Source organism: Stenella coeruleoalba (assembly GCF_951394435.1).
Source record: "Stenella coeruleoalba genome assembly, chromosome: 10".
Lineage (NCBI taxonomy): Eukaryota > Metazoa > Chordata > Mammalia > Artiodactyla > Delphinidae > Stenella > Stenella coeruleoalba.
In genome coordinates, this window is record NC_137156.1 from 78,210,749 (window position 1) to 78,237,252 (window position 26,504).

Sequence of the window (26,504 nt, forward strand, 5' to 3'; positions counted from 1 at the left end):
TTACTGATGAGAGTATATCTTACGTGTGACTTTTGCAGAAGTCGAAAGAAGATAGAAAACAACTGTGAAATGAAACAAGTGGGTTATTAATATTTTTTAGTTACTTTCCATCTTAACATGGAAATCAAGGAGCTATCTTTATGTGTATAGACACATCAAAAAATACCTGGAAAGATATATGCCAAAATGTAATAGTGGTTGTCTAGGATCATGGGATTACAGGTATTTTTCTTAACCATTTCATTTACATTTTTCCCTACATTGTCTATTTTTATATTTGGCATGTTTGACTTTCACAGTCATTTAAAACACCCCTTTCTACATAGAAAAATGAGAAATTTTACCTTCACTGAGGCAAGGTGCATGTTAATTTCTAAAATAAAAAGCATCTTTGGATCTTAAAGTTATTCTTCACCAGAAAGTAAGGTTGTCCTGGGCAAATTTAGGAAGCACATCTGGGGCCATGAGCTGTGGTACATGATGGTAGATTAGGAACAAAAGTAGTTCTCTTTCCCCTTTCTATGCGCTTTTGCCCTTCCTTGACCTTGTATCTTCCACACCCAATGTCCAGGCCCCAAACTAGGGAGTGGATTGATTCCATAACTTTCAACTCTCCTCTATTATTTCTTTCTTTTTTTTTCCTTAATATTTATTATTTATTTATTTGGTTGCACTGGGTCTTAGTTGCGGCCAGCAAGCTCCTTAGTTGTGGCACATGGGCTCCTTAGTTGTGGCATGCGAACTCTTAGTTGCAGCATGCATGTGGGATCTAGTTCCCTGACCAGGGATCGAACCCGGACCCCCTGCATTGGGAGTGCAGAGTCTTATCCACTGCGCCACCAGGGAAGTCCCTCTCATTTATTTCTATACAGCACGTGGGCACTACACCACCACTCTTCCCCTCTAACCTTAATATATTCATAATAGCACTTTCCAGTTGCTAGATTTACAGGGAGGTTGTGTGTCTGAGTGTGTGTGTGTGTATGTGTGTGTGTGTGTTTGTGTGTATGTGTGTGTAATTTAGTCTTGACAACAATTATGCAAGCAAGATCCCACTACAGATGAAGAAGCTGAGGCTCAGATGTGGCTGAGGTCTCACAGCCCGTGTGCAGCAGAAATGGAGTTCAACTCCACGTCTTTTGGACACTCAACTCATCCTCTTAACCACTTGGCCCTCTGCCCCCTCCTTCCTTGCCTGACTTTTTTCACAAGAATGAATGCCTTTAGAATGGCTAGTTACTCTTTTCCTAGGGATATATCTATTTCAAGGCCACTGAGGAATTGTAGTGGTTTTGCTTATTGGAAAATGTGTAGCTTTATTTTAGAAAAATAGCCAGGTGTGACCTGACATCTACTTTTCTTAGATTAAAATAAGGTCAGTCATAAAGACAAACGAACGTTTGTCACCCTGTGCAGAGAACACCTGCAGTTTTTGCCTGCCAACCGTCCGTCCCCTTCTGATGACAGCACCTCAGTCCGAAAACACATTTGTCACTGCACACAGTTTCAGTGGGACTGTCAATCACAGGACCTTGCAAAGGAAGGACAAGGTCCTGTGACTGGCGATCAGACTTCCCCTTCTGGGGTTCAGATTCAGAGTGCGGAGGCCTAAGAATGGAATGGGGTTGGAGTAGATTCATACCAGTGATGGCGTGTGCATTAAATCCTGCTACCCGGCTTCCTGAGGCTAAGCTGTCCTGGTTTCCATCTTTTCTTTAGGTTGGTTATTTCCTTTAATAACAAAACAACAGTTGTTGTAATTATTAGGGCTTAATTCAGCCACAGTCAGTTTCTTTTGCTAGCAACCGAAGAACTGTGTCTGATACACCATTCAAATCTAGTTTGACAAAAACTAACTGGGGCTTTGTTAGAGAAGATCAGCTAAGACCAAAACGAAACAAAACTCAGTTGTAACAGTGGCGCTGGCGGAAGTCCAGATACCGGCTGTCCTGTTCTAAAATGAGCGTTGGTATGTCTTCTCCCTTATTCTACACTCCCTCTTCCCACTATATCTCCCCATGTTTCCTTCCTGGCAGGATCTCAGTGAGGAAGGTTCTGTAAGACCTTTCCATCCACCTCTTTTCTATGATGTCGGGGCCAGCGTGTGAAGGAACCAAAATCAAGCAGGGAGATGGGGAGGGAGGTGAGGATGGAGGGTGGGAGGGCTTATGTTTCACAATTTGTCTTAAAAGAGCTGAGAGTTAGAAAAGATGAGGGGGCCCTGGAGAAAAGGGTGGGCTCTCTGATGGCTTAGGACCATGGCTGTGAAAACAGGATAAAGTTGCAGGGCCAGATCTCAGAGCATCCATCTCAGTGCCCACCCTCCAAGCCACAATGAAAGAGATTAAAGGATTAATCTCCTGCTCTGCTTGATCTGCTCTGCCAATCAGGGCCACACGGGAAGGACAAAATAAATCTGCACGCTCGCGAGAGCCATAGGGAACCTTGGTCTCCCTCTATCCTGGAGACCAGCTTGCAAGGAGTGCTGGCCAGCTGGGGCCAGACTGGGCTGGATATGGGTGGGCACAGATGGCAGAAGGACAGTGGCTCCCCACTCGCTTTACTTTTAAAAAATTGCTCTTTACTACTCTAGCAAGTTGACAAACCATTATTGTCTTAGCAAAACAATGCCATTGCCTGAAACTGACTTTAGTAACTGACTATAGTAATCTATAGTAACTGACTATAGTCAGTTTCTGGAGAAAAAGTTTGGTTTTTTTTAAATTGTCATTTTCACTGGTAAATTGGGATGTGTCAGTGTTTATACAAACAGTGGAGTGGAGTATGTGTGTGTGCACGCGCGTGTGTGCGTGTGTGTGTGTGTGTGTGTGTATGTGAGGGGTGGCGGCTGAGAATTTAGAAGGAGAGTATCTGTTGGTTTTGCCTGTTGAGCACACATTCCCCCTTCTGTTCAAAAGCACGCCCAATTTCTTGATGGGAAACCAGGCCATTTTCAACACAACCGGTTCCAGTACAACCGAGCCTGCACTCTGGCTCCAGCGGTGTTATCTGTCCTCGGTCTATGCCACCCCTCATCTATAGTGATTAGTTCAAGAATGGACACAGGGCCCATGTTGGTCCAACCAAGTCACCTGGGGCCTTTTGCTGGGACTCTCAGCAAAGAAGTACTCTCTTTGCCCCTGGAGTTGCTAAGCTGGCAGGATGGGAACTTTCAGTGTTGTTCACATAGAAAGAACCTGCCCAAGAATGCAGCCAACCGGGGAAGAACAAAGCCGAGGTGTGGGGGGAAAGATACCCACCCTGCTGGCATCTTTGGAGTCTCTGGATCCAGCCACATGGATCCAGCGAAAGCCAGATCTATCCCTGGACTTTAAGCTGCTTGGGCAAACAAATCTCATTATTGGCTTAAGCCAGTTTGACCTAGGTGTCTGTACTTGTAATCCAAAGAGTCCTGCCCGGGACAGATACTGACAGGGAAACAACTGCATCCCAGAGGAGGGCAGAGAAAGACACACGAGCTTCTCCACTGCCCAAGAGTAGAGGGAGAGAGAGAAAGGGATGGGTAATCAACCTGGAGTGTGCCCCAGTGAAGGATTAATCCTGATCCCTTGACTGGGGACCTCTGTTTCAGAGGATTAGGCTTCCCAGGAAACATGAATCTTAAGACTCTCTAAAGCTTTGCTAATGACTATGGTAAATAATTAATACCCCACATTATTTCCTGTTGCTCAGATCTTAATATTAAATATTCAGTAATTTCTTAAGGTCTGTATTCTCACCAGACTTAAAGGAAGCTCTTTCAAATAAACTAGCCACGATAGAGGAAGATATCAGGATCACTATAGATGTCGTGGTAATTTCCAGAGACTCATTAGCAAGTTGATGACTATTAATTTTCAAATTTAATTAACAGACAGAAGTGGCACTTTCTTGTAATTTATATCATTAGTCAAATGAGCCTTCTCATTAAGATCTGTAATCTACAAGTTTACAAACTGGTGAATGACTTTAAACATGGAGAACTATTGATAAGGAACTACCTGGTCTCAACTGGGTTTTGGATTTTGACGAAAGGGGGAAAAATTAATTTCATTCCCTGGTGGTTTCTAAACAGAACTTTTCTTAAATATATTTAGGTTATTCACTACCACACCACCACCGTGATTACAAACCTCATTTCCACTCTCCCTCAAATCCAACCAAAAAATATGTCACATCAGAGAAAGCACCAAGTTCGACCCTTACTGGCAATCATTAATACTACTTGTATTAATGAAAAAATGTTTAAATTTGACACATATGAAAACAAACCAGATGTCTAGAACAGATCCAAACAGAAATTTCATTGAGGAAACGGTGTGCAAGATGAGTCTGTGGATGGACCCAGCAAACATCACAGAGACAAAGGCTGTTTACTATTAAAGGCTAATTAGGAAACAAATCAATAATATTTTCACAAGATCTAATTGCAATCTTGCTCAACTCTCTCCATGAAAGAAGGAGTCAAGTGCTGGAGCAATAGGAAGGAGAGTGTTACGGAATCAATCAAATAACTTTTTTAAAGCATCTTCTGAGAAATGGAGCACCCAATGGGCAGAAGAAGCATGTACCTGGAGCATCAGCAAAGTGGGAGCACCTATGTTTTTGTTTTAAAATAATTTTCCACCTAATAATTGAAAAAAGAAAAGAAGGAAGAAAATCAGCAAAGCAATCCCACAGGGGAAAAATCAGAAGTCTGTTGGGTTTCCTAACACCTACTTCACAATTTATTGTTATTAGGTTGAATTGCATATGGCAGGATTCCATCAGTTTTTTAATGCTTAGGGGGTGGTTTCTAATGGTTTTAATCTAGCCTTGACAATAGGTAAGACATTTGGGGCACAGGATTCCAAATACAGAGAATATCTGGTTCAGATGAAAATAGATTAATACAAAGTTAAATGTCTTTCAAAGACCAAATGATATGTATGTGAGGTAAACATTACCAATAGGAAGATATGGCATGTTCACTTCATTAATGACGTACAAACGATAGCAAATGTGCACATTTTGAAAGAATAACTACAAAATTTAAAATACTAGTGGAATTCCAACTTCACTTTACTGATAACTAAACCTCTGAAGTCTAGAGGTGAAAATTCACTTGTGGTATATACTCAGGATATATTTTCTCACTTATAGGTTTCTACCTGAGAACAGTGCTGCATTTTGGATGCTGTTCTAACTTGCAGAAAAGAACTCACAGCACCATTTTAACGGAAAGAACAAGGAAGCTAGTGAAGGCAACATCCTTTGGAGGTGTTGCCATCCTCTAGAAGGTGGGTTAAGTGGTGGGAAAATGCTTCCCATTTCAAGTCTTTCAAGTGAGTTCAAGTCTTAGCCTGTGGCATTTTAACAGCTGTGTGACCTTGAGTAATTAACCTAACTTCTCTGAGCCTCAGTCTCTTCATCAGTAAAGTGGGAATAACGGCAGTACCTAACTCAAAGACTGTTGTCAAGATTAAACAAGAAATGGTACATAAAGTACTCACCACTCTGCCTGTTATAACAATCGGTTGGCAAACAGTAGCCTTTCTTCCCCACTCCCCCCATACCCTGCCGAACAAAATGCTGTTTTCCTTTAAATTGTAACCAATCACCAACCCCTTGGGCTCAGGAGGGATGGCCCTGTAGAAGGCCAAGGCTACTATTCTCACCGACCAGTAGTTCAGAAACTCTGAGCTTCAGGCTCAAGCAGTCTTGGCATTCTTCTGCCCGGTGCATCTTACCTCGTAGTAACTCTGGACAGCATTCATAAAGGCTTCATCAGCCACGATTTGGGTTTCCCCATTGAGAAAAGCCTGAAACCGGTCCTTGACTGTCTGCAGCTGCTGTTTGCTGATCTGTAAGAAACAGAGAAGTAGGGGACAGTGAGGAATTTCTCTAGACAAGGATCACGGTTACTTTACGTTGAAGATGCCAGGCCCACTGACGTGCTAGAGCCGGCTTATACAGGCGTGTGGGAGCTGATTATTATATTCACGGGAATTCTGTGAGGCAGTTGTTAAACAAAGCCATTACTAAAAATTAATATAAATTACAGCTAAATTATATTGAAAACAAGGGTAAGACACACTCAAAATTCAATGCTTCCTGGTTATTTTATCACATTTGCTATTATCTGAGTTTTTGAGGTCACTTACATCTATGTATTTGTATGGTGGAAATGATATAAAATGTGGTGCTACCACACATTTCTTCCCAATTTTGCATTCAATGATTTTTTTATTGGAAGCTAGACATCAGCCAAGGTGGGAGTGTTTACACCACGGAAATTGGCAAATGCTACACATCAGGGTTGGATTCTTTTGTTTTGTTTTTGTTTTTTGGGGAGATGGTTTTTTCAACACACCATTGCACAGGCCCCTCAGGTGGTCTGAAATATCCTGCTTTACAAAGATATAATAAACAAAACAGTAAGGTACTGACATAAAAACGGACACGTAGATTAATGGAACAAAATTGAGAACCCAGAAATTAATCCACGTATATATGGCCAACTAGTATCTGACAAGGGAGCTAAGAATACTCAATGGGGAAAGGATAGTCTCTTCAATAAATAATGTTGGAAAACCGGATATTCACATGCATAAGAATGAAACTGCACTCCTATCTTACACCACTCACAAAAATTAATTCAAAATAGGTTAAAGACCTCAATGTAAGACCAGAAACTTTAAGACTTCTAGAGGACAACGTAGAGTAAAAGCTCCTTGACATTGGTCCTGGCAGTGATTTTTTGGATATGACACCAAAAGCACAAGGAATAAAAGCAAAAATAAACAGGTGGGACTACATCAAACTCAAAAGCTTCCACATAGCAAAAGAATTAATCAGCAAAATGAAAATGCAACCTATGGAATAGGAGAAAATATTTGCAAACCATCTATCTGATAAGGGGTTAATATCCAAAGTATGTAAGGAACTCATATACCTCCATAGGAAAAAAAAAAGAATAAAAAAGTGCAGAGGACTGGAATAGACAATTTTTCAAAGAAGACACGCAAATGGCCAGCAAGTACATGAAAAGGTGCTCAATTTTACTAATTATGAGGGAAATGCCAATCAAAACCAAAATGAGCTATCACCTCACACCTGCCAGAGTAGCTATCATCAAAAAAACAAGATACAGGTATTGGCAAAAGCGTTGAGAAAAGGGAACCCCATGAACTGTTGGTAGTAATGTAAATTGGTGTAGCCACTGTAGTTCCTCAAAAAATTAAAAATAGAACTACCATAAGATCCAGCTATCCCACTTCTAGGTATACATCCCAAGGAAAGGAAGTCACTATCCTGAAGAGATATCTACACTCCCATGTTCGTTGCAGTATTATTTATAATAGCCAGAACACGGAAACAACCTACCTGCCCATCAATGGATGAATGGATAAAGAAAATGTGATCTATGTATGTATACACACACACACACGTGTGTATATATATACATATGTACACACACATATAAATACACAAACACATATATACACATGTATACATATATATAACAGGCACACATTGGATTATTATATACACAGAGACACAGACACACACGTTGGAATATTATTCAGCCACAAAAAAGGAAATCCTGCCTTTTACAACAACATGTATGAACCTTGAGGGCATTACGCTAAGTGAAATAAGTCAGACAGGCAAAGATAAATACTGTACGTTCTCACTTATATGAGGAATCTAAAAAATCTGAACTCATAAAAAGAGGGACTAGAATAATGGTTACTGGGGGTTGAGGGGGAGGGGAAATGGGGTCCAAGGGTGCAAACTTCCAGCTATAAGATGAGTAAGTTCTGGGCATCTAATATGTATAGCATAGTGACTATAGTTAACAATACTCTATTAAGTACTTGAAAGTTGTGAAGAGAGTAATCTTACATGCTGTTACCTCAAGAGAAAAACAGTAATTATGTGAGGGGATGAAAGTGTTAACTAACCTTATTGTGGTTAGATTTCACAATATATACATGTATCAAATTGTCACATCAGACATCTTAAACTTATATATGTTATATTTCAATAATATCTCAATAAAGCTTGGGGGAAAATACCCTGCTAAGTGCAGCATGGCAATATACAAAGGTTTTCAAACTTTACTGTTGTTACATTCATGATCACATGAAAGGTGATATTTAGGTCGAAGACACACTTCCAGGATGTGGCATAGATAATTTGGGCAGTAGGTTATGTGTAATTCCCTGCCTCATCAAGCCCCCTTTCTTCCCCACGTAGGAAAGCCCTGAAAGATTCCTATTTATTCTTCCTCCTCCATTCTCTGTCTGGCTGTGTCCCACTGTCCTTCAGTGTCAGCATGAGCAGTGCTAACTTATGAAGCCCTTCCCAAACCCTAGCCTACATCTTCCTGCTAAGTCATTCTGGGGCACATCATTTATTCTAACTACTTGTTATTTAACGTCAAATTTGTTAGATGATCTGCCTTTCCTTGCTATTTTGTTCTTTGATGTTTCCCCAGGGCCAACTTAGTGCTTTAATACATGGCAGGCATTCATGTTAAATGAATGAGTGAATAAATGAAGTGTATGGAAGACAAATTATTTTTGAGTATCCTTTCATCAGTTCTAATTTATCGAAAAAGAAAGTCAGCTAAAAACTTTACTCTTTTAACCATTATTTATGCAAAGTCACACTTCCTAATTAACAATGGGACACTGTGAGAACTGCTGCTCTAGTAGAAAGAGGAAGAAGATTATTCCAGGCTCAGTTCTATCGACCATTGTGTCATCTTGGAAAAGCCACTTAGGTTCTCAGAATTGGCCACGGACTTAAAAGCCTTTCTGGAATAGGGCCGGGTTTAAATAAATGAATGTTATCCTAGCCTCAGTTTTCTCACTTGAAAAATGATGATAATCCTTATTACTCACTATCTTGGGATAGTTATAGCTACTCAATCACATGAGTTCTTTAAAATTATGAGTTTGTATATTCATTTAGAGTGTTTGCATCATCAGAGTCAATGTAAGTCTTGTTAGTAGAAAATAAAGCTTCAAGCTATATTGAAGAGTATTGAAGACTGAAGCCTCACAGGAGCTTTAACTCCATCAGGAAATGAATCAAAACAGACTTTTGAGAACAGACATAGATGAAAGTCGGAGTGCTTTAGCTAATTTTTGTACTTGGGGAGAAGTGGGGAATAGTGAATTGGGGGGCAGATATAGAGGGGGTAGTTTTGTTCTAGAGCACCACTGCCCAATGTCAGTGTAATTTTACATTTTCTAGTAAATTTACATTTTCTAGTCACATTAAAAAAAGTAAAAAGCAGGTGAAATGAATTTTCATATACTTTGTTAGACCCAACATGTCAAGATAATATCACATTGACATGTAATCATTAGCGAAATTATTAATGAATCATTTTACATTCTTTTTTTACACTGTGTCTTTGAATCTAATGTACTGTACACTTAAAGTACATCTCAATTCAGAATAACCCCACTGCAACTTTTCAGTAGCCACATGTGGCTAGTAGCTACCATACTGTACAGCGTGGGCCTAGCGCATGGAATGAACTCACTTCTAAGCCGCTTAAGCTTTCCTGTTCTGACGCAACGATATTGGTTATCAGAGGAGTTATACAGAAAATCATAGTTATTTTGTATGTGCCTGAAATCATTTACACCGAAATATCAGGCAGTGGTTGATTTGCTCATAAAAATGACACCATCATGTGAATTTCTTTTATGCAGGTGGATTTAAGTCTCAAACCTTTACAGCATAGCACCACCAGAGGCATCTCACAGAATTTCTTGCTCAGAATTCCTTCCAAGTCTGGATTCATATTAACTCTGCATGATTTGGGAGGTGGGGTGGAGTGGGGTGATAGGGCAAGAGAGGGAAGGGAGATCCATAAACCGTGCTTTTGCCTTAAGTGCTTAAGTAATGTGAAATAAAATAAGGTGCACACCATCTGAAGCATAAAGATTGTTGACTCAGGCCAAATCCATTATCACCCTAACCTTTTGTTAAATAAGCCTAGTGTTCATTTATTTTAAGAAATATTTACAGAGCACCTAGCCCCTGCCTGGCCCTGCCCCAGGCCCTGAGGTCAACAAAATACATTCGACCTCTCAACTCACCGGCCAGGGCTAGGCACTGGGGTATCAGCATACCAAAAACAAACAAAAGTATGGTTTAGGGTTTCAGAGGAGAGAGATTACAGACTATAAAATTCACAAAACGAAATTTGAAAAATAGATATATGTATAACTGAATTACTTTGCTGTATACCTGAAACTAATCCAACACTGTAAATTAACTACACTATGATATAAAATTAAAATTTTTAAAAAATTACCACAAATGGGATGGTTTAAAAAAAAAAGAGAAGGCCTCCAGGAACATTCATTTCAGTTGAGTTCAGAGAACTCACATCATGAAGCCCCACAAAACATACGCCACTTCCCTGGATACCCCAAGTTCCAGGCAGGAGAGTTAGGGACAGATTATCGTACCAGAGCTATGTTTGCATCTGGGCTTGACACCTGCCCATCCGTGTTCACTACTTTTCTCACCACTAATTTAACAAGCATAGTGTCCACTTAATCAACTCACTAGCTGTGTCCACTAGGCAAACGGCTAACCTCTGGACACCTCAGCATTTTTTACCTGTAAAATGGTGCCAATGGTGACCTCATACAATTGTTGTCAGGATTAACTGCGATACGTAAAATAGCCACTGCAGAACCTGGCACAGCATGTACGCTCAATGGACATCAGCTGCTGTGAAGCTTGATCCTCTTGAGTCTTCGCCTTGAGAAAGGCAAAGACTGTGCCCTTGAGAAAGCATGCCCGTGGGAAAATTCCACATGTATCTTCAAAATCCAGCCCATGGGCTCCTTCCCAGCCTTCCCCAGCTGGAGTTTTCTACTTGCTCAGGACTTTGTTCACAACCCTAAGGGCACATGCATCATGCTCTGGAGTCGTTCTTTACTTAAACACCAGTGCTCAGAGGCTGGATCAGGAGTTGAGAATGTAGGCTTGGGGTCAAAGGGATATGGGTTCAAATCCTAGTGATACCACTCATTTCCAAGGTGGCTGACCTTGGGAAAGCTACCTTCCCTAAGCTTTGGTTCTTCAAGTATAAAATAGGGATTATAAAACCTATTTCCTAGGGTTGCTGGAAAGATGACTAGGAAATGGGATGATGTAGCCATGGATCTTAGCACACTCTGGGACAAAAGAAGAGTCCAATGATAAGGGGCAGGCCACAGGCTAAATGCCCCAGGGCCCTTCATGAGGTGGCCTCTGTCCACTCCTGGCTTTGTCTCGTCTCACTCTGCTCTCCAATGACTCTGCTCTGGCCACACTGGCCTCTTTTCTCCTTCTCAAATTCACCCTAACCTTTCTTGCCCAGGAGCCTTTGCACTTGCCGTTCCCCCTGCCTGAGTTGCTCTTCCCCTGCCTCTCCCCATGGCTGCCAACTTCTCCCCCTGAAGACTCAGCCTACCCAGCATGTCCCACGAAGGTCTTCTCAGACCACCCTGCCTACCATGATGCTCCCCCAAACTGATCCAAGTTGCCCTAGACCCTATGCATTTCCTCCACAGCCTTTATGACAGTCAGTATTTACCTTTTTCTAAGATAAATTTATGTGATTGAATTATAACGTGCATGTAGAAAAATATACCTCATAAGCACAAAGCATGAGAAATCTTCACAAAGTGAACTTTCCCATGGGACCAATCCTCTTATCAAGATAAACAACATGACCTGGACCCCAGAAGCTCCTGCACGTCCCCAAAGGCATTACCCCCCTCCAAAGGCAACCTTTTCTTTTTTTTACATCTTCATTGGAGTATAATTGCTTTCCAATGTTGTGGTAGTTTCTGCTGTATAACAAAGTAAATCAGCTATATGTATACATATATCCCCATATCTCCTCCCTCTTGCGTCTCCCTCCCTCTCACCCTCCCTATCCCACCCCTCTAGGTGGTCACAAAGCACCGAGCTGATCTCCCTGTGCTATGCGGCTGCTTCCCACTAGCTATCTCTTTTATTTTTTTTAATTTTTTAATTTTTATTTTTTATACAGCAGGTTCTTATTAGTTATCTATTTTATACATATTAGTGCATATATGTCAATCCCAATATCCCAGTTCATCCCACCACGCACCACTGCCACTTTCCCCTCGTGGTGTCCACATGTTTGTTCTCTACCTCTGTGGTGACCTGACTTCTACCATCACAGATTGATTTTGTCTGTTTTTGAACCTGACGTCAGTGTAATCAAGCATTACGAGATTCTGGCACATGGTTGGGGGTAGCAATCCCTTGGTCATCCTCAGTGCTGAGTAGTACAACATGGTATGACTCTACCACTATTTATCCATTCTCTTATTGATGGACAGTTGGGCCTTGTTTCTTTATTTTACAATTCTGCTTTCTTTTCATTGTCTATCTCCCTGTAAGAGCATGTGTTTCACAGGTACAAGAAGCACATCTGTCTTGTTTAGTGCTGTGCTCCTAGTGTCTGGCACATAATGGGCTCTAACCAATTACGCGTTGAATGAATACATATGCTTACTGAGTGTTTAATATATCCCAGGCACAGTATTAAGCTCTGAAGATATAAAACGACCAAGGCACAGTATAGTCAGAGACCATATTCATTTTTGATTCCTTAGCATTCTTTTGCTGACTGTATAAGTGAATGAAAATCTCTCTTAGGAACTCCCTTAAATAACAAGTCTAAGAACCGATCTGTAGGACAGATAAAAGTAACAGATCTCGATAGGATTGAATCCTGAAGGTGACCTTGCATGAACACACCAAGATAATTGGCCCAGAGTAACTGACGGTACAACTTTAAATAGACAAACAGGCTTCTATGAGCCGCTTACAAACAGAATCCTCCTAAAATAGAAGGCCATCTCAAAGCATTCAATATGTAAGGAAACCACTTGTGCATCAGATCAGAATTCAGAATTGAAGTAATGAGTTCCGAGAGCAGAAAGCCTGAACCGATGAAAGGTAATTATTGCAGAGAGAAGTGCTGCCGCAGCAGCATTTGCTAGAACTCTTCAAGCATTCTTGGCTCAATCCACCTCATTAGGCAAGGCCTGAAGATTCCCACTGCATTTCAGGCAGTTTGTAATCTACTGCAGCATTCTGGACAAGTGTGAAATGGGATCCACAGTGAGGAGAAAACCACACGTTCTAAGTGCTGGTCTCAGGAGAGGCAGTGTCGAAGTTAGACCAACTCAGGTCAAATCCCAGCTTGAATACAAGTCCTTGGGCACGTAGTTAACACTGGTTTTCTCCTCTGTAAATCGGAAATAATCTTATCTACCTTGTAGGGTTTTTGTGAAAACTAGATGACATGATATATGTAAGGTACATGTAGCATATATGACACAGAGTAAGGACTTAATAAACGAAACTAAGAAGTATTATTGTTAGGATTTCGTTTTTCCTTTCCCCTTTCAATCTTTTAATCTTATTTCAGTGCTCCTTTTTTCTTGTTTATTCAGTCATTTGAAGTTACATTTACCCCCTCTTGTTCTTCCCATTTTAGAGGCTGAAAAGCCAAGTACTTTTTTCCTGTCACCATTGCAGCTATAGGTAGCCATGTGACAGAGGCAGAAAGGTATTGAGGGTCTTCTGGAAAAGCTTTTGAATGAAATACTCATAAAAAGGAACCTATCTGCGTGTATAACCTTTTCCTTTCTTGCTGCCTCCCTCTTCTGCTGAGGATACAAATATATTGTCTGGAGCTGTGGTGTCTACCATGTAACCATGAAGGAAGGTTGTGTTGGTACTTATATTTTTGAGGAGCTGCTCAAATATTTATAAAATGTCCATCTCTGGCCTTCTCATTATGTGAGAAAAAAAATGAAGTGATATTTGTTCAAGTCATTGTGTTTTTTCTTTTACTTGCAGCCAAATGCTTTCCTAATGTATACATACGGCTTTCTCTAGGCATGAAAAAAAGCATACTTCCTAAGGTGCTGATTGGTTAATATGCCTCCTATGAGAGCAGCAATTGTGCTATGAAAGAGGAAAGAAGCAATGCTTACCCAGAAAGAATGACTCTAAAATGGTAGCATTCTAAGCATAGGGAAAAGGCAGTAGAAAATCGTGTGGGGTGTTCGAGAGATGTTTCAATTATACACGTACATGAAGTCCTTCTCTTAAGTGTAAGGTGAGCACTGTAGATTACAATCTATTAATGTGAGCTATGTTTTTCCTTTTTTAAAAAAGAAACTATTATTCCATTACAGAAAACTGACAAAAATGTCAACAAGTACTTTATTTTTTATTTTTTTAAAATCACTCATTTTATTTATTTTAAAATTTATTTATTTATTTTTGGCTGCGTTGGGTCTTCATTGCTGTGTGTGGGCTTCCCATTGTGGTGACATGAGTCACCACAATGAGAATAATGTCTAGAGCATAGGCTCAGTAGTTGCGGCGCATGGGCTTAGCTGCTCTGCGGCATGTGGGATCTTCCCAGACCAGGGATCGAACTCGTGTCCCCTGCATTTGCAGGTGGATTCTTAACCACTGCACCACCTGGGAAGTCCCTCAACAAGTACTTTAAAAGCTTAAGTTAGTCTAGAGAGATGAGGGCAATGTTTATTTAATTTCCTTTCCTTGAAGGTTATCAAAATTTATATTCGTCCATTAATTTTATTCATAAATAAAATATCTTCCTACAACCAGACTAAAATATATTCTACCCTAAATGAAGTCTCGCTTTTAGGAAAAGTAAAAATCATATCATCCTAACCAAATATTTACTTATTTCCCTAAAATTTTTAGCACCTTCTATATTATGTACAATTATACAACATATCCTGAAAAAAGCTGTTTTATGTGAGTTTTGTTCACTTGCTTGAGGAAATAAATCAATTTGAAAGGCTTCATCACAGAAAAATATGACAATAATTCTGAAATGTAAGCTGAAAGGGCAAAAGTATTGAAGAGGGAGAAGTTATGCTAGGGCTGTAACCCTGGCTTTCTCTTTGGAACATGATTTTCCTAAATTCAACCATTCAAGTAATGTTTTCCTAAGTATGCCCTCTCTATATACCAACCATACTACTATTTACTTAAATTTTGTCCTGAATATATTTCAAATAACTTCATTTTTAAACTGAAACTCTAAGCAATAATACCTGTGAAATCACAGGTTTTATGTACTAGCTATAGCTTACACAGATATGTACTATTATCTTCTATCCATCTACCACATTTTTAAAAGTGCTCCTTTAGAAAAAAAAATTTTAATCTGCAATATATAAGAGTTCTTGCTCCTTTTTTAAAATTTTAGGGCAGCAGCTAAATATCTTTAATTTAATTACTACCTTTAAAAATTCAACTTGAATTTTTAAATCATTAAATAATAGAAAGACCAACCAACGTGTTATTCCTAAAGACCTATTTGGGCAGGAGAGAAAGAACGAAGCGTTCTATGACCCAAGAAAAGTGACCTTGGGAACAGAATTTAAACACTAAGCTGGAATTCTCTCAGAAAATACTTATTTAGTAGAAGAGGAAAAAAATTAGGAAAAATGAATTTAGAGAATGAGACAGATTAATAGTTGGATTAAAGATGGGATGAGAGGAGGTAAAGGATACAGGTAGAGGCAAAGAAGGGATGCAGAAAGTAGCCTGTATACACACTGCAAAGCTCTTAAAAGTTGGATCAAATGTCCCATCCTTGAATGCAACACTTCTAGTTTTTTAAAATATAAGATTATATTTTTCCAATTTGGAAGCACTCAGGCAGTATTCACCCAGAATCTTCTGACAGGTGGTCAGATATGAATTCTTAGACTCAAAAGTCCTCATGGAGAGTTGTTCAAGTTGCCACGAGTCTCAAATATTTTGGTTTCAAGTCTCTTTACATGTTGAAAATTTACTGAAGACTCCAAAGGAGCTTTTGTTTATGCAGTTTACATCTACTGATATGCACTGTAATAGAAATTAAAACTGGGGAGTTTAAAATATTGATGAATTAATCAAAAATAACAATACATTTTCTACATGTTAACCTAAATAACACTCTAAGAAAATAACTATATTTTCTAAAACAAAAATTAGTGAAATGGCTGGCAACATGATACAGTATTGCAAATTTCTTTCAAAAATTAATAGAAGACAGCTGGATTCTCAAATCTGTTTCTGCATTCAATCTGTTGTAATATGCTGTTTTGGTTGAAGCATGTGAAGAAACTCTGGAAGCATGTGAAGAAACCTCCCACAGATACGCTGTTGGAAAATGGAGGGATACTTTAATAGCCCTTTGAGAGAGATGTGGATTATCTTTGATACTATACCAAAGCTCAACTAGTGGTACTTTCTTAAAAGTTTGTTGCAATGTAAAATTGGAAACCTCATCAGTGACCTTTTTGTACTCTATTACATTAAAATTCATTGGTCTATAGGGGTAAGACAGGAAAGACACAGACCTACTAGAGAATGGACTTGAGGGTATGGTGAGGGGGAAGGGTAAGCTGTGACAAAGCGAGAGGGAGGCATGGACATATATACACTACCAAACGTAAAACAGATAGCTAGTGGGAAGCAGCCGCATAGCACAGGGAGATCAGCCCAGTGCTTTGTGACCACCTAGAGGGGTGGGATAGGGAGGGTTGGAGGGAGGGAGACGCAAGAGAAAAGAGATATGGGAACATATGTATAACTGATTCACTTTGTTATAAAGCAGAAACTAACACACAATTGTAAAGAAATTATACTCCAATAAAGATGTAAAAAAAAAAAAAATTCATTGGTCTAGCTTGCTCTTTGAATGAATCATTTCTCCATGCATGGTTTTTTAAAAGTATCATGCATTGGTTATAGGGAAATAGTAAGTAGTTCATTGAGTTATGAAAATATTTCAAATATTGATATATTTCATTACACAATAACAAAAAGTCGTGTTATTTACTATCATACTGGCATAACTAAAGAAGCATTTAGGTGTTAGGAAACTGTCAAGCTATACTGGTGGATGGAAATTTTATCACTGGCAAAAAATACTATCAATTGCTTTTCTTGAATTAACAGGCTACCTCCATTCATTTTCTAGAAAACATTGGCAAAACAACTAAATTTGCATAACCTCAGTTTTTCCTTTCTTTTCTTTTCCTTTTTCTCAGTTGATCTTTCAAAGTAAAATTGATGCTCCATTACAAAAAAAATGGCTAGTTCATTGGCAACTCAATCAGTCCAGTCCCTTTCCAGGAGACAATCACTGCTTTTGTTATGCAGTCTGAGTGCTTTATGTATATTTACCATTTCATTATACAGAGTATTAAAAGGGTGTACTCAGGGTCAAATTTTAATGAAACCAATAATGTCTACTGCTTCATCAAGAAGAGTACCCAGGGCTTCCCTGGTGGCGCAGTGGTTGCGAGTCCGCCTGCCGATGCAGGGGACGCGGGTTCGTGCCCCGGTCCGGGGGGATCCCACGTGCCGCAGAGCGGCTGGGCCCGTGAGCCATGGCCGCTGAGCCTGCGCGTCCGGAGCCTGTGCTCCACAGCGGGAGCGGTCACAGCAGTGAGAGGCCCGCGTACCGCAAAAAAAAGAAAAAAAAAGAAGAAGAGTATCCAGTGAGTCTGGCAGTTTTTAAACAGTGAGTAAGTGGCGGTAAGGACGACAATGACTAGTATGGTTTGGCACTAGCAGGTTCATTCACCATGGCTTTTGCACCATTAGTGCACATGTCAACACACTGGGGCAAAAAAGCAAATAGTGTCTTAGTATTGCTAGGGAACTCATCTTGTAGACCCCCAAGGGTATATGGACCACACTCTGGGACCTTATCAGAGGGATCTAGCGAATCACCAACCTTGACCAGCTATTAGTGCTACCAGGAAGGCAGCCAGGAGGAGAGTGGAAGGGTACAGTCTTAGAGAGGGAAGCAGGGAACAGAACATGCTGCAAGGTCTTACGTGCCTAAGTGCAGAGTTAGGATTTAACTCAAAGTAGGATGGGCAAAAACCACTGAAATGTTTCCTTCATGACATGTCAAATCTGACATGATTAGAGAGCACACAGGATCAGAGAACACTCATGAGTTCTCAGGTTTAGAGAAGAACCAGGAGAAGGTTTCACGCAATCTAAATGACATCTAAGGAGAGGCGGGTCTTGAATAGTGTCTAAAATCTTAGTTGGCAGAGATAGGAATACTGGGGAGAAGGAAGGAGAGTCGGAATGTGGGAGAATGAATGAAAAGGGCATTCATGAGGGGGTTACAGAAGGAGAGAAGAGAGAGAGAGATGATAAAATGTGGGACCTATATGGGGGGACAGAGTAAGACTTTCTTTTGTCAGTTTATAATTTAAACCATGCTGATTAAAAAAAAAAAAAAGAGGTGCTCTTAGCACAAGCATCCAGCGTGTACAACAGGACGATCCAAAAATAAAGTCACAACAACCCACTGGAAATGGAGCGGCAGAGAGTTTCACTTGGCTGGAGCCCAGATCGCAAAGGCCAGCACGGCAACACGTGGAATCACGAAATCACTGAACACCAGTTCAGTGAGTCTCATGAGGTTCAATAGTGAACGTATCAGTAGCAATTATTTCCAGAGAAAAAGCTGAGGAAATCTGAATGCAGTCTACATAGAAGTTATAATAGATTCTTTAATGTAACACCTCACAAACTGGGGGGCGTCACCAAAACTGATGCACGTCAGAACCTTGTCCTGTCGGTCATGACAGTGAAAGAATGTACACTAGATCAGCAGTTACCATTCAAGCTACTATGGTATTTGGACGGATGTGGAGATCTTAACTGGTTCCAACAATCTCCATCATTATGCAGAGTGGCAGAGGGAAGAAACAGGACAAAGTCGGGAGGTTTTCTGAAGCTGGGAAACACTAAAGACACAAGCGCAAACCCTTATATAAACGATGGACTTTAGTTAATAATACTGTATCAATATTGGTTCATCAGTTGTACCAATGTCCCACACTAATGCAAGATGCTAATAATAGGGGAGACTGTTGAGGGAAGGGGGGATGCCAAGTATGTGGAAACCCTGTACTTTCCAGTCAATTTTTCGGTAAACCTAAAACTGCTCTAAAAAATAAACTAGGTTGATTAAACACACAACACACACACACACACACACACACACACACACACACACACGTGCAAGTTTTCTATACAGGGAACCAAATATAGCAGCACACACAATGCAGCCCTAGGCCTGCACAGGGGAGAACAGAAAATCCTCCCACTCAAGCTTGTCCTGAGATTCAGAGTAGCAAAGAGTAAAAAGCCATCAGTGCTCTCGAGTTCCACTGCCCAACGCCTTGTTGCAATATGAACCAGCTGGATTGGACAGAGGTTTCCAAAGACCTTTCTGCATCCACAAATGAGTTCTGGCTTATTAAAATGATATTTCTTATTGGGTCAATTCTCTCCCCCAAGATTCTGTTACTGATCATTTAAAAGCATCGGTGATGTAATTACCCTTGCTCTGTCCAACAGAGAAACAGTGTGGGTTCCTTTCGGAAGTGGCTGTGACGGTTAATTTCCTGCAATTTGAGCGATACCACTTTTCCTAACAAACAGACAAGCAGTGTTGATTTCATGTGCGGGTAAGCACGTGGACAGACTGCGTGGAATATCACTGAAATCTCTTTAAGGAAAGTTGCTTTTTTACCCATTGGGATATTTGTCTGCAGTCGGGGAACAACATGCTTTTATGCTGTGTCTAGAACATTGCCCCTATGGGCAATAAGAAGTCGAATTGTCATTTTTCTGTAAGTCCTCACAACTCCACTGATGCATTGTTCTTTTTTTGGCTATTGCTGCCATTGGAGAGCATTTCCCTCTGCCCTCTCCCTTCACTTTCTTCACTTGGCTAAAGCTTACTTTTCTGGCAAAATGCTAATAAAGTCCCCTCTCTCTGATGGCCCCTCCTACTCCCTAAGCTAGATCCCCTCTGTCTGAACTCCCTCCTCCCCTGCCTCTTTGCATTTATTATACATTAACATAAAGCATGAACTTGGAAACAGGCAACCTTGGGTGAGAGGACACACACTTATCTACTCACATAACACATAACCGGGAGGCTTGTCCAGGGTAGACTCCACAGTCTCCCTCAGGAGTGTTCACTGCCCTGAGGGCTCACAGCAGACAAAGCCACCAGCCCCGTGGCAGCTGAGTTGGCTGTTGCCAAACACAAGAGCAGTGAATGTGCAGGTAGGAAACACCTGAGGGTATGTCAGGATGTGCATGCATTGACACACTTCCATTTAGAAATACAGAAGCCTTTCCGACACAAACCTCCTCCTTTCAAAGAACAAGCAGCTTTGAAGTTGGGTGTGGAAACCCAGAGAAGAGCAGATAATGTTGGGTCAGCCTCGTGGGCCTCTGATATACCAGGATGAATGGAAGATGACACAGCGGACACTGAGCATGGGTAGCCGAGAATCCTGGAGCAGAAATAGAAAGAGGGGCAATGTGGGACAAGGCTTCTGCAAAGAGCAGAAGGCTGGGAGGGCACAAAGGACTGGAGTGCCGAGGAAACTACTCCTGGGGGCCAGGACATGCTGTGTTGGTAGAGGGGGGCAGATGGCAGTGGGAGTGATCCGAGGTGTCCCGTGGAAGCCATACACAAAGCCAAGCAGACCACAAGATGGCAGAGGCCGGACATTCCAAGTCTTAGCATCTCAGAGACCACCTTCTGGAAGTTTGCCTCTTTGATTTTAGAAATTAGTAAGAGACCAGGAGGTAGGCTTTACATCCTCCGCTGCACTAGAATTTCTTATTTCCTTTTGGTCCCCAGATTTGACTGAGTTTTGCTTTTGTTTTTGTTTTTCTTAGTTCTTTTTTTCTTTCTTATTAGTTATCTATTTTATACATATTAGTGTATATATGTCAGTCCCAATCTCCCAATTCATCCCACCACCACCTCCCATCCCCCATTTTTCTTAGTTCTAAGAAGCTTTTTAAAGAAAACCCTGAATATTAATTTCTAATCATCCTACCCTAATATTCCTCACCTCCCTCTAGTCTCCCCCAATGCCCCACCAATACTATGCTGACATCTGCTCTACTAAGAAGTCTGGACTTGTGGTGAGGGTAGAGAAGAAGAGCAGCATCATTCTGGAACTGGCTGAAAAACTCTAGAAAAAGGAGAGGATGTCCAAAGGTAGGAGAAAGAAAAAGAAGAAAGGTGAGAAGAAAAAAGCATTTCCCCCTCTTGGTAATTTTTGCACAAGGCAGACTAATGGGCCATCCTTAAAGTTTAATATCAACACTGACCAAATTTCTGGAGCCCAAATTCATTCATCCATCTATTCATTCATTTATTCATTCATTCATACATTCAAAGAGTTATTTATTGAGCGCCATTATGTGTCAAGCGCTGTTCTAAGCACTGAGGATTCAATGGCAATTTAAAAAAGAAAAAACCTTGCCCTTTTGGAACTACCATTCTGGATTACCCTCATGATACCCAACGGATGGTATGAGTTCATGTCCAACATCTTACTTAATGTATAATAAAAGAAGAGGTAAATTCTGACTTATAATTTTCCAGACAGTCTCCAAAGGGAAAAAATGGGTCAGATCTGGCTATGAAGACAGCCAAATTCCTTTCTATGGAAGGACATACAGAGTTGTATTATGTAACCCTGGACAGGAGGAAAAATAGCCAAAGAAACAGTCTTTGGTGCTTAAGCATTGCATTTGAGGAGTTTTGAATATAGTCTAGACTGTTATCTTCCTAATAGCACCATCCTTCCAGAATATTCCCGAGGTTCCAAAAAGAAAACAACAAAGAGTGTGGCTCTCCTTGAACAAAGGTGACCCAAGTGACAAGTCTGAGATCTGGGGGAGTCTCACTGATGTGTGTGCTTCTGGTCTGTGCCCCAGTAAAAGGCTGAATTAGTTTCAAGCACAGCTGGGAATGGTGCACCCCAAGTTTTTCCACCATCAAGAACCTCTATTTTTCCCTCCAAGGACCCAAGTTTTGAAAGTTGTCTCCTTCCTAAAACCCTGCATTTGACACCTAATAGTCTTTTCTCCTTTAGTTTTATTAATCAAAGGCCAAGTAAAGTTTGAGCTTCCGATCAGCAGTACCTCCACACTGAACTGATATAATTCCAGGCCCAATGTTTTAGTTATCCTGCGATAATAAAGAGACAGCAAATAGAAACCTGGGTTTGGGAGCTAGACAACAAGGTCGGGTTTAAATCTCAGATAATCACTTATTAGTTGTGTGACCTCAGGCAATGTACTTAACCTATTAGTTATGATTATAAAGTTAAGTGAGACAAGTTTAAGAAAATATATATGCAAGGCTATTCATTGAAGTATTACTTATAATAGCAAATGCCCATTATTGGGAACTGGTTGAAGAAACTATTGAATCACCATGCAATGCAGTACAGTATAATTATAAGAAAGGAATGAAGAATCATTTTAGATACTGATATGGAATGACCTCCAGTACACATTGTTAACAGAAAAAATGACAGGCAGAGAAATGTGCATATTTTATGGTACTATGCATCTAAGAGAAAGGAAGAGAAATAGACACACATACACACACACTCTTATATTTAAAAAATGGAAGATAAACCAAAGCTTGTAATGAAAATGATTTCCAGACTGTGATCTCTGAATTTCCCATGAAAATTGCCCAGGGTTCCTCTGCTGATTCCGTGTCTGAGGCATGTAATGTACATGAAGACCCTTATCTTATCAGAAATTAAGGAAGCTATCAAAGACTGCTGGGATCTTCTTAAAAGGATCCAGAAACCAGTTAGAGGAGCCTGACACTGGCCATAGATAATTTGAGAATCAATAAAAATAATGACTACACAGAATGTCATGTAAAGTATGTTCAGATCATAACAGTATTCAACCAAAACAGAACAAAAACCATAATCGGTTACCTTCCAAGGTTGCTAAGGAACGAACCTGTTATTTTGGTAATACAAATGAAGAGAAAGTATCAACCTTTTTTTTTTTTTTTTTTTTGCCTTTCTTGTGTGATCTGTACCTCAGAGTAATCAAAAAACTGATAAAGGAAATTTTCTCTTTACAGACTTGCTCCAGCTAGTAGGTGAAAAAAGAAAGTATCACCTGTTGCAACCCCTCAGAATAATGGATCTAGGTAATTGTCATCGAGGGCTATTAAGATCCCAAAAGGGAGAGAACTAGTTATTATGTGACTACTGGTAGAAATGCAAACACTGCCTTTGAGGTATTCTTGTAAAAGAATCAGATTTTAATGTGATAATTCACTGGATCCTACTACCAGTTTATGGGGGTTGCAGACGCTCATGTTAAATAATACGAAGGGAGTACAATCAGCAAAATCCAGTCTATGGGAAACTCTTCAAGACAAATGACCTGGTATCAACAAAAAAATTGCAAGCAAAATAATAATCACTTTAAAATAGGGGAGAGAAAACTCTATAGATTAAAAGACACACAAGCATCATATCAATCAATTACAATACATGGACCTTATTTGGAAACTGATTTGAGTGAACAAACTAAAAAACATTCGTGAGACCTCAGGGAAGTTAACTTATCAAGTATAATAATGGTACCATGGGTTATGTTTACAAAAACAGGTCCTTCTATTTTGGAGATCATACTAAAATATTTATGGGTGTAATGATGTTATGTCTGGAATTTGCTTCAAAATAATTCAATAGGGAGGTATGGGGAATATAGATAAAACAGACTGACGACGAAGTAACAGTTAATAAACTGAGGGATGGGTACATAGGGTTCATGACACTAACTTCTCTACTTATGTATATACATTTGACATTTCCATAATTTCCATACAGTTTTTCTAAAAGTTACTGAGTGATCTAACTCTGGTGGCAGTGGTGTTTGGGGCAGGGGCAGGGAATGTCAGTGACCAGGGCTATTTATAGCAATTTAACTTCCCCACCATGATAATACTGAGAGACTCAACCTCCCAACCCCATGAGGTTCATTTGCTCATACTGTACTTTGAATATTTTGAAAAACTGGATTGTGAATGTCCCACACTTTGAGCCTTGCTTTTGTCATCCAGCAATTTTTATTGTTGTTGATACCAAAATAGCCTTCTTATAGAACTGCAGTGTTCACCCACTTCATATACGGTAAGATTTCTGGCCGTTCCCCAAACTGAAGGAACCCAGGAAGAGAACGCAGTGTAACACCATTAAAGATCCATCAGTTTCCCACCTCCCAACCCTGCCTGAGGCGGTTACATTAATAAACAATATCAGCACAAATGAATAAGAAAACGGCAGAATCCAAACTTCCCCTCTCACTCCTCATCAGCCTATTAAGAATTACAAAGATGAGCTCTTCAAATCTATCACGAGGCCAACCCTCCCCAATGCAAAATAATAAGAAAAATATTTGATATATGGATAATCATCATCAACAGTGAACTATGTCCCATGCATGCTATCTGGAGACACTAGCTAATGATGGCTTCAAGCCATCACAAGTAGCAAGATATATAAACACCAAGCATCTTGGACATAAAGACAAACGCTTTAAAAAAAAACAAAAGGATGTTATGGAGAGAGCAATTTGAAAGCAAATAATGTTTTTGGAACATTAAATGTTTAAATCATTAAAAAATTAAATCATTAACAAAATGATTCTTTTATTGTGTGATGTCAGGGTGCATCATATATTGGATGTATCTCTAAAAATCTCTTTAAAATATTGGAAAAAATTTTATAAGCCTGATTAATCAGTATTCAAAAGTGTTGTACTAAGAGTTTTAATAATTCTTAAACAAATTAAAAATATATAAAGATGCAACATTTGCAGAACAACAATAGATTGACATTGGAAAAGACAATTCACTAGGTGGATTTCAACAAAAATCTTTGCATAATTGGTGGGAAGAACTGAAACACAGATATCTTGATTTCACAAATACATCCAGTGATGCCCATCTTCCATTTGGATCTAAGGATCTTTCTAATGCGTCATTTCCAATTATGACCAAGCAGTGAAAAAAAAACTCAGAACTTAGCTTTTGAGCTACTAATTGAGAAAGCATTAAACAAAAATTTCAAAAATACTGAAGCATACATATTCAAGCATGTAACTTTCATCAAAACATCAATTATTACCTTTTTATGATATCAAAAATGCTTTGTATTGATACCATTGAGAAATATAACAAAATCAAGTATTATTTCATCTTTTGGCCATCCTTCATTTATACTTTACATGCTTTTATTATGTACATAGTATATTAGTATAGTATTAGTTATTAATAAATAAACATAAAAGGGGTATCAGCAAAATGTTTTACTGACAGAGTGTGTGTTCAAAAAAGTCTGGAGACCACAGATACGGTGATTAAAGATCTTCAATCTGGAATCAGACTGTCTGAGTTTGAATTGTGGATCCACCACCCAGTAGCTATGTGGTCTTGAGAAAACAGCATTAGTTTTTTTAAACATTCGTTTATTTGTAAAGTAGGTATACTCTTAGCATCTTCATTATGATGTTGTAAAGATTAAATGAGCTAATATACGACATTGTAACTCTGTCCTCGGCATATGGTAAGTATGTTAAAATGATAGGTACTATCATCATCATCATTATCATCATCATAATCGTGCTCATCATGTCACTGTCATCATCATTGTCATGCAACCCAGCCATCTGGTCACTACCATCTATGCTATGCTCTAAATATTAAAATTTAAGTAACCTTCAGTGTGTCTTTGAGGGGATCTCACACTTGTGTAAGAAATTCCATAACTTATTGTGGCAGTTTTATTAAAGCACGGCTGCTCAACTAGGTCAGGTGTCCCTCAAGGCTCCTTTGAATGACATGGTATGTATCACACACAGTCAACTCTGAAATAACTGAAGGGCAGAGGATGCAATACCTTTCCTCACTAGTTACCTCACTTAATTTGTTTACAAAGTACTTGAATGAAAAATAAGAGGGTCTTGGAAAAAAGCTGACAGGGCATAATGACAGCACTTTTTACCATATGTATCCTTTCTCTAGCTTCCTCTCAGTTTCTGCATATGTCACTGCATTATACAGTTTCTATATCCCTGGGTTTCCTTAGACGAGAACAAAGTGAGTTAAGAGGAAGTTGAAAAAAGCATGCACTTTATTAGGGGGATACCCAGAAAGTTGGTGACTCATAGAAAGTTACTCATTTGTCAATGTCCACTTAAATGCTTCACACCAGAAACAAGAAAAACTCAAACAACCTAATCTTACACCTAAAGGAACTAGGAAAAGAAGAACAAACAAAAAGCAAAGTTAGTAGAAGGAAATAAATCATAAAGATCAGAGCAGAAATAAATGAGATAGGGACTAAAAAAACAACAGAAAAGATCAATGAAACTAAGTTTGGTTCTTTGAAAAGACAAAAAAAATTGATAAGACTTTAGCCAGACTCATCAAATAAAATGAGAGACGTCCCAAGTAAATAAAATCAGAAATGAAATAGGAGAAGTTACAACCAACACAACAGAAATACAAGGGATCATCAGAGATTATTATC

At 39.6% G+C, this 26,504-nt stretch overlaps 1 protein-coding gene across 12 annotated transcripts in view; it reads right to left on the reverse strand.

Annotated features, from left to right (window-relative positions):
* The window catches only part of CADPS (calcium dependent secretion activator), a 796,875-nt gene that overhangs the window by 363,915 nt on the left and 406,456 nt on the right, over window positions 1–26,504 (reverse strand). For 11 of the 12 annotated variants that reach the window (XR_013830018.1, XR_013830019.1, XR_013830020.1 and 8 more), the window contains one exon: window positions 5,730–5,843. Coding sequence is in view for 9 of the 12 variants with exons in the window: in XM_079933008.1 (XP_079789134.1) it covers window positions 5,730–5,843 (114 nt within the window). In the remaining 3 variants the exon portion in view is untranslated. Of the gene's footprint in view, window positions 1–5,729; window positions 5,844–20,274; window positions 20,312–26,504 lie in introns of those variants that run through there. The other variant, XM_079933011.1, reaches the window with a different exon arrangement.